The sequence below is a fragment of the Hipposideros armiger genome, unplaced genomic scaffold (assembly GCF_001890085.2).
Source record: "Hipposideros armiger isolate ML-2016 unplaced genomic scaffold, ASM189008v1 scaffold_126, whole genome shotgun sequence".
NCBI lineage: Eukaryota > Metazoa > Chordata > Mammalia > Chiroptera > Hipposideridae > Hipposideros > Hipposideros armiger.
In genome coordinates, this window is record NW_017731476.1 from 3830824 (window position 1) to 3846494 (window position 15671).

The 15671-nt window shown below is 47.5% G+C and overlaps 1 protein-coding gene across 2 annotated transcripts in view; it reads right to left on the reverse strand.

Moving 5' to 3' along the window:
• Window positions 1–15671, reverse strand: part of PDPK1 (3-phosphoinositide dependent protein kinase 1) — a 73755-nt gene that overhangs the window by 32238 nt on the left and 25846 nt on the right. For both annotated transcript variants that reach the window (XM_019648552.1, XM_019648550.1), the window contains exons 4-8: window positions 14137–14403; window positions 10929–10971; window positions 10531–10668; window positions 5264–5408; window positions 4275–4372 (exon numbers count right to left, since the gene is read on the reverse strand). In XM_019648552.1, the coding sequence (XP_019504097.1) occupies window positions 4275–4372; window positions 5264–5408; window positions 10531–10668; window positions 10929–10971; window positions 14137–14403 (691 nt within the window). The remainder of the gene's footprint in view (window positions 1–4274; window positions 4373–5263; window positions 5409–10530; window positions 10669–10928; window positions 10972–14136; window positions 14404–15671) is intronic.

Below are 15671 nucleotides of genomic sequence, written 5' to 3' on the forward strand. Positions count from 1 at the left end.
ATCTAAGAAACCATTTCCTAACCCAAGGTCAGGAAGATTTCCTCCTGTGCGTTCTCCCAGGATGTTATAGTTTTAGATCCTACATTCAGATCTCTGATCTATCCAAGTTAACATCTGAGTTAACTTTTGTATATGGTATGAAGCAGGTGGATAGTAATGTTTTAGATGAATTGGTCATCTTTGGAGGATGATGGTGAACCAATTAATGGTTTTCAAAAGTGGCAGATACAGGGGATAGAAACAAGCATTTATCCTGTTTTTCCTCCACAATTGATACCACTAGTTAATAAGCAAATAGTTGCTATGAGGAAGTTTCCCTTTAAGGAAGAATTCCAACTCATGAATTAAAGAATTAGACTGTGATCACTGCATTCTCTACTGAATGTATAGATCTAGGCCACTATGGCTATGAAAGGGCTGCTGATATCACGGGGGAAATGAATGGATGTCAAGTGCTTCCCAATGAAGAAGGCACCACCACCAGCCTTTGGTGAGACAATTGAACCTGAATGTGACCGAGCAGCCAGCCAACTGCCAATATACAGGGTATTACGAAGCGGGGAGGAGGACGTCACACGACTCCACAGAGATGCAGTCAGCAAAGTATGGGAAACTAGAAGACCAATGACCTGGTTTCTTTAACAGACAGCAAGGGAAAAAATAAAGATGAAGGGGAAGCTACAGATTAAGAGAAACTTAAAGAGGCATATTAGCTAAACTCAAATGAGGGAACTTTATTTGAATCCTGATTCAAGTAAACAACAACCAATAAAATTATGATGTGGAATTATGATTGGAAACTTAACACTGAATATTTTGTGATATTAAGCAATTACTGCTAATTTTTTATGTATACAGGTGGTATAGTACTATACTTTTTAAAAGATGCTTTCTATTTTAGTGATAAATACTAAAATATTTATAGGAAAAACAAATTGATAATGGCAGAAATCAGGGCACATGTATGGTTGAATTTTTACAAAAAGCAGGTACTCTTGTGTTTAAAAGAAAATCAATAGTCCACGCATCAAAGCTATGACTGAACAAATACAAATACTGAGAAGACCAGAATAAACTGTTTCTGGATGGTTAAGAAACATTGTGTTTGGTGGTGTTAAGTATAGGGATTCAACTTTCTCCTCTACCATGTGAACTCTGCTTTTGTGATGGAAGAAAATCTGTTTTGAAGGCAGCTCCTCCAGAAAGGGGGTGGTGGTGTGGTCCTGTCTGTGCCAGAATGGTGGCAAGGCAAACTACTATGAGAGGGTCTTAGTACATCTAGAGGGGGCCTGATTCTGGTCTGATAGTCTGGACAATAGCTGTCCACAGAGGGGCTGTGCAGAGAAGGTATGGCTGGAGTGACAATGATTTAGATTCTGAAGCCTCCCCCTTCCATCTTCCCTCCAGCCCCACCTGCTGACCCACCCCTCCTGTTTGGTAGGTTGAGCCTCCACACCTGGCATAGCAGAAAGGCCTACAGAGCTCAGGACACAGGTTCCCAGACACAAATCTGAACGTCCAGGGCTCCCCAAGCTCCCCAAGCCTCTTGCAAAGAGGGCAAAGGCCAGGGACATAGTACAGACAAGGGGCTTGGTCCACATGCTTAAGCTGTCCTCACCAGGACACGTCCCTTGTGAAAGGTTAGAAGTCAGAAGTCCCACATGTCCTCAACAGCTGCCCTGCTGTCTCCTACCCCTGCCCATGACAGACATGGGGGCCACTCTGAGCCAACAGGCAGCAATGAGAGAGAGATGCAGACCTCAGTCTCTTCCAGGAGTGACTCATGGGACAGAGGTCTGTGAAGATAGACACCCTGCCTCTCACTAGGAGGCAGGCAAAACATGCTCACTGCACAGCCAAGGAATCTGGGCTCCCACCCACACTTTCCTTCTGAAAGCTTTGAGATGTTTTTGGGAAACCATCTCTGCACAAAAGTTTTTTTTTAAAGCTAATGCAGGAATAAATTCTAAGATTCTGAAGTACTTCAAGCAGAAAATGAAAAGTCAGTAAAATGAATCATTCATATAATTATATATGTTTTTCCCTTTTCCTCTAGAAAGAGAAAAAAAAGCCAACTCATCTATATATGCAAGCAAGTCTCCCTAGTTAACAATGAAAGACGTTTAGCCTCCTGCTTCCAGAAAGAAAGAAAAGGAAATTTATTTCACTGTTTCACCAATGAATTTAAATAAATTCTTATATTTTTTTCAATGGCTATGGGGCGAGATGACTAACCTGTGCCAAATATCAGGTTTGGAAGGAAATCTACATAAAGGCAAAAAGGCCAGAGCAGGGCCCAAGGTGGGCAGCTTCCAAGGCTGACTGGGGTGCCCCACAGCAGAAGTCAAAATGAGGTGACAAGAACATCTGGGGACACAGTGGTTCCTGTTTGGTTCACCTGTCTTGGACACTGCTATGGTTATGCGTCCATAAAAATATGATTACCGGCCAATAAAATGTTACTATGCAATAGGCATGAGTCTAACAGATCAACGTTTTGGGGCATCTCACAAGTGCCAGCAGGATGTGCCAGCTCTGTGCATCTCCAGGGGGGAGGCCAACCATCCTCTGACACCCCCGGTGGGCAGGAGGGAAAAGGTTCCACAAAAGACAGGCGAGTGGCGCCAGGACTAAAGCCTTGTTGAGAAAGAAGAGCATCTTCCTTGATTGTAGGCTTTGTTTCAGCCCCCAGAGGGTGGTGCTTTGGGATTCTCAGAAGTCCCCACATCCAAGATGTTGTTTTGGTGACTCAGTGAGTGTCTGTACAGAGATTAAAGCACTAACTGATAGAATCTTCCCAAGAACCCTGTGTTTGAAAACGCAGGGCTGGAATAACACCTGGAAAGGCAAGATAAGGCACTCTGTAGAAGGGAACCCACGGAAGCCCAGCCAGGTGTACTGGGCACCTCCCAACAGCAAAGATTCGCATCTCTGCCCAAGTGTGGCTGGCACGGGGAGGACCCAGGTGTAGCCCACTGGCTGCCCAACATGCTGGCAATAATCTGGTTGTAAATCAAGCCCAAGCCCGAGAAGGCCAGCCTAGCTGAGCTGGAGGGCTTTGTGAAGAGCCAAGCTCCTCCCACCACTGTGCAGCGCTCAGTTTCTAGCTGGAGAGAAGTGGGTGCTTCTGTTTGAATCTTTCTTCCACCAACAAGCCCTGCATTCACACCCAGCATATCTGTTATCCAAGCACTTCTCATCAAGGTCCCTCTTTCACGGCAGAGAGACACGTGCACTGCAGGGAGGTCCCTGCGATGGCCTCTCGAGTCAGGGCGGCTCTGGCAGTCACACTTGTCCCAAGACCCCAAGTTCATTTTCAGGGTCATATATTAACTCACAGTGGCCTTCAGCTTCCCTCAAACCTCACCATAAAGGATTTCATCTGCTCTCTATCCCGACACTAGAAAACAGTTTTCAGAAATAAAATTGCCATTCTTTATACTCCCAGAATTTATGATTTTCATCCATTAAACATCTGAAGGGCAGTGAGAGCCACTACCGAGATGGCCCCTGGCTAGCTAAGACACCCAGGGCTCTCTTCTGGCCCAAATGGACAGCCACCAACTCCCCCTCAGGTGATGGAGCTGTCATAATATATAATCCAATGCTAGAAATCACTCTAGGGGACAAGTGATTAGGAGGGTTTGCAGTTATAAACATGCACTTGACCAGCAGGCTAAAATCAGCCCCCACTTGGTCTATAATTTTGGAGAATCTCGCTATAATGGGTGTGCCTGGGTCACCACTGCCAGCTGCACCCAGGAGATGGGGAGACAGACAGATGGGCATTGGGATACAGGGACCATACCCTCCCTCTCCCAGTTACAACCTGCAGTACCAACAGGAAGAGCTGGGAGTTGACCCATCAAGGTCATGCCTCTGTATAGACCGGGTACAAATGTGGCATCCCAGCATCTCCCAGGAAGAAGACTAGGGAGGGTGAGCCACAGGGTGCTGGCTGGAGCTCACAAGGACCTGTGACAACATGCAGAGAGCGCCTGGTGACTCAAGGCTGGGGGCAGCCCAACCCCAGGAAGCCTAGGAAGCCCCGCCTTCCACCCACTAGACCAGGCACACAATGCCCAGGCCCTCACAGTAAGAGTCGCCGGGTGAGGCAAGCCCTTCCCCATGGAAGGTTCAAGCATCTACTTTACAATAACAAAGGTATTTCAGACATCTGTCACAAACCACGACTATACTGAGATTCACCATGTTGCTAAGAGGTTTTCACCCAAACACTAAGCGTGATCTGCAGAAATGAAACTCTTACACACCTTGTTTACTCTCTGGGGATAACACTTTTGCTGTCCCAAAATCTGTGATCTGGATGTGCATCTCCTCATTTAACAAAATGTTTTCTGGTTTCAGGTCCCTGTGAAAGCAGATTTTTGACATGTGAGAGAAAATAGTTAAAACAGTAACATTATTATGCTAAATTATGCTAAAAATAAAACAAACTGGTCAATACTTATAATCTTTACAGACTAATAACCAAGAATGAAAGTCTAAAGTTCACACTGAACAAATATCAACTGCATACAATGAAGACATTCAAATTACATCACTTCATAATTGCATCTATCGTTTTTAATAAACTTTTTTTTTTTTTTTAGCTGAGCCATCCTGCCACCTGTTGGCAGCTCAGCTCGGGCTGGGAATTGAACCACTGTTGCTCAGAGCTCACACTCTTGAGCGAGCTCTTAACCAACTGAACCACTCGGCCGGCCCAATAAACTTTTTACTGAAGTACCAACTATCATTTTTAACCAATAAAATAAAGAGCATTTAAACCTATTATGGGAATCATTTCACAATATATGTATATCGAACTATCATGCCGTGCCCCTTAAACTTATACAGTGATATATGTCAATTATTTCTCAATAAAACTGGAAAAAATAGTAAATTTTATATTCTGTGTATTTTCCCACAACTTTAAAAAAATCAACAGAAAAAGTTTATTTGAATACTTTCAATTTGACTTTATCAGAAAGCCATGGAAAATGAGACCAGAAGTACATACAAAAGCTACAAGTGACAAAATAAAAGCAGCAGTCAAGATAGGTAGGAAAACTGTCAGCCTGGCAAAAAAAAAAAAAAAGACATCAGAGCAGATTTATTTTATAGTTGAAGGTCCGTGAGGCTCTCAGCATCAGGGTGATGTGAACTCTTCTCGGCTCTCACGTGACACATCCCACCCTCCGTTACAGAAACCGGAGCTGCCCCCGGGCTGTGGGCAGAGTCCCAGGCCCCAGCTTGGTACCTGTGAATGATGCCCCTGCCGTGCAAGTACTCTAGAGCAGACACCATCTCGGCTGTGTAAAATCGGGTGCACGTCTCATCGAATGAACCGATTTTGCGAATGTATTTAAGTAGTTCTCCATTTTTGGCATAACTAAGGCCAAAATCTAAATATTGCATAGTTAAGGAAGAATGCAAAAAGTCATTTTTTTAAACTAACCTGAACAACCTAACAGGAATGTTTTAAGTTAATGAAAACTGAAGGTACCCATGGCCCAAGGCTGCTGCCCCTCCTCAAGTCACACCCTGCCATGGTTAGACCTGTGGTCTAACCATGGGAATCCCAGGCCCCAGCTCCAGGGCGAGGCCCCGAGGTAGCTTTCTTACCAAGGACACAGTGACACAAGCCTCTCAGCCCAACTGCCCCTTCTGGACCTCACGGTCTCAGAAGGCACCTGTGGCCCAAAGGAAGAGGCCAGAGATGGTGGTCAAATGCCTCTTTGCAGGCTTCAGCCAAGGTGTGTATGTGGGGGTGTAAAGGGGTAGGGGGGGTCCCCCCATATTCCAGTCTCCTCACCTGCACAATGTGTACACATTTACAGAGCACCAGCTGCGTTCCACATGCTGTGCTACGAGTCAATTCATGTAAACGTCTCAAATGAATGATCCTTTCCAAGTATAAAGTGACAAGTTTTGTAAGAGAAATGCCATTTTGATCACTTCTTGGTTCAATCTATTTAGTGGGCATCCATTGGGGACAGACTCGTGGAACACGGCCATCTTTCCCTTGGACACCACTACAGTGATTTGTTTTATTTCTATTCTCCCTTTTCCAAAGAGGACTACAAGTTGCAAAAATAAATGGATCCCATATAAGAGCTTCCTCTAGAAGCACCAAACATCTGCGCCTATTAATGGAAATTTGTAGGGCTTTCGCTGTTCCCTGGCAGCCAGAGACACGGGACCCAAGTCCTTAACCTGCCCTGAGCAGCGTCTCTGAGGGCAGGAAGGGGTGGCCCATGCTCAGGGTGTTCTGTCTAGCTTCTGTTTGCCAAGGCACTGCCATCTCCCACCAGAAAAGGAGTCTGAAGCCGCAGTACAGTGAGGACAAGCTCGGGAGGAAGGGACCAGCCACCAAGGCTGCCCAAACCTGCCCTGGATCCAGCTCCACCTGTGGTCACCCAAGCCCTTCCAACTAGGATATTTAATAGGAACCTGAAGCAAAAAACCAAAACTTACTTCTAGGGAATGCAACGGGTCTGGGCCAGGCCCCCTTCCCACCTTACCTGGCTCTGCCCCCTCCACCGGGAAGGCTGCAGACTCTGGCCCGCCTGACCCCAAGCAGCAGCTCAGTGCTGCCTGGGCAGGTTGTCCCACCTGGACTAGCCAAGAAGCCTCACTACTTAGGAACACCTTCTCCCAGGAACCTGCAGCCCACAGGGCCTGTAGCCCGCAGCGCCACTTCCTGATTCACATGCTCTGACCATTATCTGACCATTCCCTGATTTCCTATTTCCTGTGTGAGGGACACTTCTAGCTCTCTGCTCAGCTGTGGAGCTAAAATGACTGACAGGTTTTGAACATGACAGATATTAAGGATCACAACTCCAAGCCCGTGTTCCCTCCGACCACACACATTCCTCATCCCCCAGAAGCACTTTTTCAGGTCTCGCCGGTCCATTTCCCATCCAACATTTCTACCTCCCTCAGTGCAGCCGATGCCCCAGGGTGCAGAGGAGATGAGGCAGTTCTAAGCATGGAATGGGTGCATTCCCAGGAGGATGAGCACAGACTAGGCCTGTGGCAGGGCCTGGTGAGCCCAACGCCTGCACTTTGCAGAGGAACCTGGCCCAGAGAGGTTAAACAACTCACTCGAGGTCACAAAGCCAAGGAGGGACAGGATTGGAGCCCAGCCTCCTGAAACCTAGTGTACTGCTCCTGTCCCAAGCTGCAAGAGGGGACACACAAGGACGAGTAGGTGGTGGGTGGAGGAAGAATGCAGGCTAGCCAAGCAACAGACTCTGAAGCCCCTCAGCCTTCCTCCCTGCAGAAGGGAAAGGCACCCTCGCTGCCACAGTCGGTTCCGGTGCTCAGCCCAGCGCCGCAGCCTGGGAGGGAGGGTGGGCTTGCACTCAGTGTCTTGGAGCTCGGCTCCCTCTCCTGGGAGCAGGGTCTGAGTCTTGTCAAGCTGAATCTCCAGAGGGCAGGGAAGCTGTCAGGGCTCAGGGCCCCGCATGGACCCGCTGCCAGTTTCCAAGCTGCCATGGGGTGTCCCCAGGCTGTGCCTCACCTGTCCTGAGGGGTTTTTGCACCTGCTGTTGCTTCAGTCTCTCCCCAACATGTAAATTATGGCTAAAGTGAGGGTGCTGTGATACGGAGGTTTTCTTTAGGCAGAGTGTCCTTTTCTTTCTCTCTCAATACAATGTACACCACTAAGAATTTTGAGTCCCCAGTTTCACTCCCGTTGGAGGTAAAGGGAGCCCTCACGGCCTTCACAGGCATTGGAATTTGTCTTAAAATTTAAGAGCAACAGTTACCATTGGACAAAAACCTACAGTCCCCTCCACCTGCAGTGCTCTGGCCAATCCCGTCTGACATTAGACAGCAAACTCACTCATCCAGACTCTGGGACACCTGGTTCCACCACACATAACCTTGGAAGAAGCAGCAGCCAAGTGCATGCGGTCTGCCAGAGACCCCCCCAAACAACAAGACGCACTGTCTCTCAGGCCTCCAGAAAATCTGTCAGCCAGAGACCCCCACAGGCTTGAGGAGCAGTAGTCACATGAGTCCCGAGGAACATGAGCGAGGATGGGGGGCCAAGGTGGCCTCCAAGGTGAGAGACACAGAACAGATGTGAAGAGGCCCCTTCAATGTCCTCAGGAGGCCACTGATGGCTGCTGCATGAGCATGACAGCAGAAAGTAGGAACAAGGGGTGACACTGGAGCCAGGTGGAGAGGCAAACATTCTCTAACACCTAAAACACACCAGCAAGGAATCCCCCCCGCCCTCCCTGCCCTTGGCTTCGAGGCCACTTTACTGCTCCCCTTTACAGCGAATGCACCAGGAAGAACCTGCCTGGTGGGCTGTCTGCACTTCCTCACCTTTCTCTTGAACCGTCCTCCCACCTCCAAACTGCCACTGTCAACGACTTGCATGGGGGCCCATCCACAGGTCAGGTCCAGGCCCATGTACTTGACCACTCGGCAGCAGCTGGCCGAGCTGCAGCATCCTCCATCAGAAACCATCTAGTTCTTTGGCCGCCGGTGACTTGTCTTCTCAACTCACTGGAAACAACCCCCTCTACCCTCAGCTTCCTTGAAGGATCCCTTCCAAGCATCAGTCTTTGCGTTTGGGGATGACCCGGGCTCAGGACTCCAACCTCTGCTCCTGCGAAGTGCCCTCCAGTGGCTGGCCAGGCCACTGACACCACCCTCACTCCTTCCTGAGCTCTGCTAGTAGTAAGCACCTATGGATGCGTCAAATGCCAACTCCCAGCCTGGCCTCTCCCAAGTCTCTCCCGGCTCTATTATGGCACTGCTGTGCACCCAGGCTCTGAGGTCCACACCCCGGAGCCACATTGACTCCATTTTCCCTCCCCTCGCCCGTTCACTTACGGCAGCAGCCAGAGCAAACAGCTGCCCTGATCGAGACCCTACCAGGCTCCCTGTCATACTTAGAAGAAAATCCCAAATTCTTGCCAGGTCTTGGAGGCTCGAGGAGCTGGCCCCCGGCCAGCCTTTTCACTCCACCCACTCATACGCACTCCTGTCCTCGATCTGTCCTGGTCTCTGCCCGATGTCATCAACTCAGGCCACCGAGCTAAAAGAGCAGCATGTTCCACACTCCCTTACCTGGATTTGCTACTCTCGGCCCCTCAGTGACTATTCTATAGGTATTGATCACCTGTGCTACCTATCTCTTCTACGGAAATGTAAGCTACATGAGGGGAGAGCCAGTCATCTTATTTACTAGCACATTCCCATCGCCTGGCAGTCAGCAAGGACTTCTCAGAAAACAAAAGAGCAAATTCAGCTGATGGAGCCAGAAAGTGGTGCTTAGGGGGAACAGAAGTGAGCAAAGTTTTAACTCAGAAGAATTGGTGTGTACAGAGGAGAGAGGGGGAGGGAAGCCTGAGCTGGTGGGGATGGGGAGGGGGAGCCAAATCCTCAAGACCCTAGACCAGCTTTGCTTGTGGTGGGGTGAGGCAAAGGGGCTCTGGAGATCTCGTGGACAGGAGGAAAACAACAGACGTAAACACTAAGCTTTAAGCCTGAACAAGCTCGGAACCAACTCCATTTGATAGTCCAACCTCTCTCAGTCGAGTGGAAGCCAAGAACATCTGCTGGGATAAAGGAAAGTCACTGGGCATGCAGGGGCTGAGGGAAGTCTTGGTTTAGAAAAACAACTGCAGGCAGGGAAGGGGCTGAGAAGTGAGGAGAAGCTGGCCAGCCTGGCTACATGATGGCAGGCCCACAGGTGAGCTGCAGGACAGAGATGTGTGGCCCACCTGACTGCCACGGTGCCCTGCCTCCCTGATCCCTAAGCAAAGGGAAAAGAGAAAAAAGTTCTGCAGGGGTTAGAGAAGTCAGGGAGCATGAGACGCCCTCCAATAAAGCAAAGAATCAGTGGGTGTGACATTTCTGCTGGAGAAACAGCTAGACAGCCTTGGAGAGGCAGAGGCACTGGGTGATCAGAGATATCCATGGGCAGAGAGAGCCGACTCCAGAGTGGGTGCCACAGGGAGTGGGAACTAGGGGCGGGGGGAGGCTGGAGGACAGCATCCCAGGTACAGGGAAAAAGGGCTTCGGCTCCTGTGGGTCACTCCTCACCTGTGGGACTTCTCACATGGGGGCTGAGCCTGGTAAAGAAGTCCCTTCCAACCCAACACCCACGCGCCTGGGCCAAAGAGGGCAGCCAGGTGCCCACCTCCCAGGAGCCCCTGGTGCTCAAGCTCATTCTTCCTCTAACTTTAAGCACAGGACTTGACACTTGATAGATACTCCAAGGACAATGCTTAGAGGAATGAGGGAAGCCTTTGATTAAATGTATAGCAACCATGGGGTTAAAATATCGATCCTTTAGATACAATGCTTATCAATTAAAAAAACCCTCCAACATTTCTGTGATGGTCTCCCTCAAAGTAACCCCGAGCCACACAGTAAATTCCTCTGTATTTAAAATACGCCCGAAAGCGCCACTTGTGAAAACAATCAATGGTGTCACAATTCCAAAATGATAAGAGGTCACTGTGTGATTTCAGAAAGCTTTGACTGTTCAAAGGATACACAGCTTTTCATCATCCTGAAACGTGAAGTAAAGTTTAACAAAGAAGGGGTGATCCAGGCGTGACATCACATCTCTCTCTCTGGTTACATACGGGACCTTGTTCTCTTTGATAATGTGACGTTTCTCTAGAATTTTAACTTAAGGTAAGAGAGAAGTGAGTTACCACAATTGGAAACAGTAAGAATATACGAAAGACACAACTCATAAAAGAGCTGGTACACATTAAAGTTTTTCACAAAATACAACCACTGGCTTCATGGTCTCTAAGACAGACCACCAGCGTCCTATCCCGTGAAATCAGCACAGAAACCCCCAGGCTCTGGGCAGCCGGACAGCCACGTGCCCAGAGGTACACTGTCCCTGCATCCCAGACGCAGCTCGCTGAGTTAGTACTTACTAGCATATTCCCTTGAGGTTGCCAGTTCTCGGGCCAGGACAACCTGGTTTGGAAAGAAAAGGGGGAAAGAGAAGAGAAAAAATACCCAATGTAACCAGGGCGCTGAGTCTCGCAAGGCACCCAAGCTACCCCGCCCCCACTGCAAAATTACATTTAAATATTTGAAATTACATTTAAATATTTTTTACCCTGTGCTAACAAATACAGCTGAAAGTCAATGACTAAGTTAAGAATTCTAACAGTTCACAGCAAACACTATATCTCTCGACTATTTTCAGGAGGTTCTTCATCAGCCGCCAAGAATCCCTATTGTGCAGTGAAATAGACACGCAGGAACTTCCAGACCAGCGTTATTCCCACAAACGATGGGAAGGAGCAGCAAATAAAACCTCCACAAATGGGTGCTAGGAATTGCTTCAAAAAGTAACTTTTTGTTCATTGCAAAAAGCCGCCCTGAATTTGGGCTTTTTCAAATGATTGTTCCCATGCATTTCACTTGCTACTGCTGCTGTCAGACACCATAAATACCATCCCTGCTATTAAGGGCCCGGGAAACGAAATCTCACGTGACCTGCGGACAGCGCCTTCTGGGAGTCCTGCTCCCTCACAGGACACAGGCATACGCCCGGCTGTGTCCTCTGTGTGGCTCACCTGAGTCAGTACTCACATTTCACTTGGGGAACAGAGCATCAATGGGGCATCGCAGAACATGGGAAAAGCTTTTCCATAGAAACAAACCCTGGGCGCAACCTGAGCACCAACTTCCAAATGCCTGATGATGATAGCAGCCCCCACCACTGCCAGCTGGTACCAAACGCCTCTCCTAAGACATCTGCAGCGGGATGACCCAAGGACCAGAGGGCAGATGAAAACCTGCCCAACTCCTGGGAAACCCCTGGGCCTTCTGGGAAAACCCCAGAACACCATGGGCTGGGTTCATCCAGCCCAAGTATGAGTTAATCCTGATACAGAATTCTTTTCCAGACTTACCAGAAGCAATCCTGGAAAAGCACTGAATGAAACACCCTGCAGTCATTAAGAATGAGTATGGACTGTATGAACTCAAGTGGGAAGACCTCAAAGATCTTTCCAGAAGAATGTGCCTGTGTGGACTGTTGCAGGCGCTGGGGAGTGAGGCGGGATGAGCTCGGGAGGGACTTCCCTTCTCTAGGTTATGTATTTATGCAGTGTTAAATTTCTTCACAGTAGAAAGAATACTAGTACTTAATGGAATCCTTTCTGAAGATGGCTCTTTCATCTTTCTGTTGTGTGAAGTCAGCATTCCACATGCAGGTTTCCTTATGGGCGCAGGGCAGGGAGTGCCCCTCTTCCACCAAACGAGGCATGGACGCCTCCTTCCACGCCACCTGGGCTGATGGCAGGGCTAACCTGGACATCATGATCAGCTTCAGGGAGCTGGCTGGTAGCAGGCCGGCTTCTCTAAGCTCCAGCACTAGGCTCTGCCTGGTGAAGCCCTGTCCAGTCTGGAAACTGCTGCTTTCCTAACTGTAAATGATCTCTACTTCAGGAGTGGTGAGAAAGACCCGAGGGAAGCACACAGAACTTGAGACCGGGGCTGTAGGATTCCACGAAGCACTAGAAAGGAGCCTCCAGCTCATGGTACTTGAATGCCAAGAGTCACAGCTGGGGCTTCTCATCATCAGAGGCATGTCGCCCCAATGGACAGTGCCTACTGATACCCACTGTGGAAACCCAGGGACACGGGGGAATTTCACAAATAAGCCCTCATTCTCCAGTCAAGATAAATGTCCAATGAAGTAAAGCTGAGAAAGGAGAGAATTCTTCCTCTTTTACTGTACTGTTGTAAGTAACTGTGCAGAACACCAAGGTTCTCTTCAAAATAGTTTCTTTTTCCTGTAAAGATCTGTGAGTACAGGAGGACTAGGGACTACCCTCATAATTGAAGGTTTTTGTCCTGAGGGCACAATTCTTTCATAATTTAAACAAAAACTGCCAATTAAAAAAATCTAAATTAAAAGTGTAAGGGGAGCAAACGTTAACATTATTAAAACAACGCTGGGAACATGGCTGAGCTGTAATAGTTCATGTCCTTTGTATTTTGAAATATTTCATAAATATCAAGAGAAAAGGAGAACAAATTTCACAGAAGATTTCTTCACAAAAGCCAGGCGAGGAGTACTTGCTGTTCAGAAAGAACACTGTGAGGGTCAGGGGCCTGCAGCGCCCCCCTGGCGTGTCCACAGCACACGCTGGGCCTGGCTTGGAGACATGGCATCTAGGAGCTACCTTGTTATTAAGGCACCCTGCCTGGGGAGCGGGTGCTTGGCCTCCCCCGAGCCTGCAGCAAGCCCTTGGCCCCACCATAGCCACATGGGGCTGCCACCTTAACAAAGGGACTGGTTTGAACCTTCCTTTCTTTGCTTTAAGAGGAAAAATACCACAGAACTGATACAACTCACTCAGGTAGCAAAAAGAGTTACCCCAAGTGTGACTTGACAGTGCTATGACAACATTTCTGTTTATAAAACTGAGGACACAGGAATCTGGAGGCCAGAGGATCTTAGGCTATAACTGTAGCAAGGGTCAAGGGGGTACTGCTATTTATATATATATATACATACACACACACACACACACACACTTACATTTGTGTATATACGTATATATATTTGTATCCTTATATATGTTTATATATATGTATATATATATTTGTATATTTACATATGATATATATTTAGTAACGTTTGGACAGCTAATTTTCAATAAAAACCTGGTCAAGGAAAAAAAAATAACAGGGAAATAATAAGATTGTCAAATGTTTTCTCAAACCTCTGAAGAGTTTCTAACTTTCAATCTAAGGAACAGGAGAGCTTCCCAGGGCCTTGCCAATGTGACACAAAGACATGGAATGTAACTTGCTGATTCCTGATTAGATTAAAATGAACTGCATTAAAAAAATAAAATAAAAACTAAGAGATGCCTTTTAAAGCTTTCATCTACAAAATCATAGCTGACATGTTTTAGCTACGTGATCTGCTTGGTGGTAGTGACCCCAAGTTACCTTCACAGCAGGGCCCCCACCGCCTCCCCACTCCTCCCAGGCCTGAAACCCTCCTCTGGGGAAGATCACCACCCTGGTGTCTGGGTCTCCCAGCTCCCAGCCTGGAAGTTCAGTCTCTCCAAGGAAAACACACTCATTCAACAAACAGGAGCAGCGTGTACTCACTGTTGAAAACGAGCCTTCACCAAGAATTTTCCCAAATTTGAAGTCTTCAGGCCGTTTCTTCCGAGGCTGTGGTGGCGGCTGTGTGGTGTGTTGCAGCGAGTTGGCACTTGGCCGGGCCTCAGCCGCGGTGCTGTCCATGGTGGGGCCCTGCCTGCTACCACCACTGGCAACTCCAGGGGCCGTGCTGGACTCAGTCTGGGTCCTCACCATGGATGGGGATGGGCAGGAACATAACACCACGCTGGACTGAATAGGAACGGTGTCATACTGGTGAACAAGAGGACAAAGGTAAGACTCAAGGCTGCTCACTTTTCCTAAACACAGGAACTAAAGTGTTTACAGTGTTGAAACACAAATCCCAAGTACAGGGCAGGCCATCTGACATGCTGCCCTCCTCTAAGTTCCTTCTCAGCTCAAATCCCAGCCCAGCCTGTCCTGCTTGCCCACAGACCCTGCCGCCCAGCATCTACCTGCCGTCATCCTCCTCCCTCAGCTCTGTATGGGTTTCAAACCTCCTCCCACCAAATGGCTTTTCCCATCCTTGCCTAGACCTGCATCTATGGAAGCCGGTCCAAATCCTGTGACCACGGTGTCTCCCGTTCAGGAGCCCTCGCCGTGCTCACCACCCACAGCTGATATAAGACTAGACATGCAGGGAGACACTCAATTAGGGCCTGAACAAACAGACTGGCTTGAGACTGCGTCCCACAGTTAAATAGAATTTTAACCTGGCAGTCTGGGAATGCAGAAGTATAACTTAATGGAAAGAAGAGTCCAAGAATTGCCAACTACACATAAAAGTTATAGCTGATAAAAAATAAGCTCCTCAAAAAACAAACAAAAACTGTAGTGAATTGTTAACAATTTGAAAAAGAACTGATTTAGAGCCAAACTGACTGAGCCCTACACACCAAAGTTATCTCCAAACCAGTTAAAGAACTATGTGTTTTTAAATTATTTAAACGAATTCAAAATTTTAACTTCAAAAATTATTCAATGCAATCCCTATTAAAATCCCAACAGGCTTCTTTGCAGAAATTGACAAGCTGATCCTAAACTTCATATGGAAATTCAAAGGAACCAGAATAGCCAAAACAATCTCATAAAAAGAACAAAGTTGGAGGATTTACACTTCCAGATTTCAAACCTTACAAAAAACCCTTAGTAATCAAGACAGTTTGGTACTGGCATCAGGACAGACACATAGATGAATAGAACAGAGTCCTGAAATAAACCTACACATCAACCAATTATGGCCAATTGATTTTTGACAAGGGTGCCAAGATCCTTCAGTGGGGAAGAAGAGTCTTTTCAACAAATGATGCTGGGATAACTGGATAACCACATGCAAAAGAATGAAGTTGGATGCTTTTCCCATATCATATACAAAATTTAACTCAAATGGATCAAAGATCTACATCTAAGATCTAAAACTATAAAACTCTTGGAGGAAAATAAAGGAGTAAATCTTCGTAACCTTGGCAATGGTTACTTAGATATGAAACCAAAAGCGCAAGCAACAAAAGAAAAAAAAA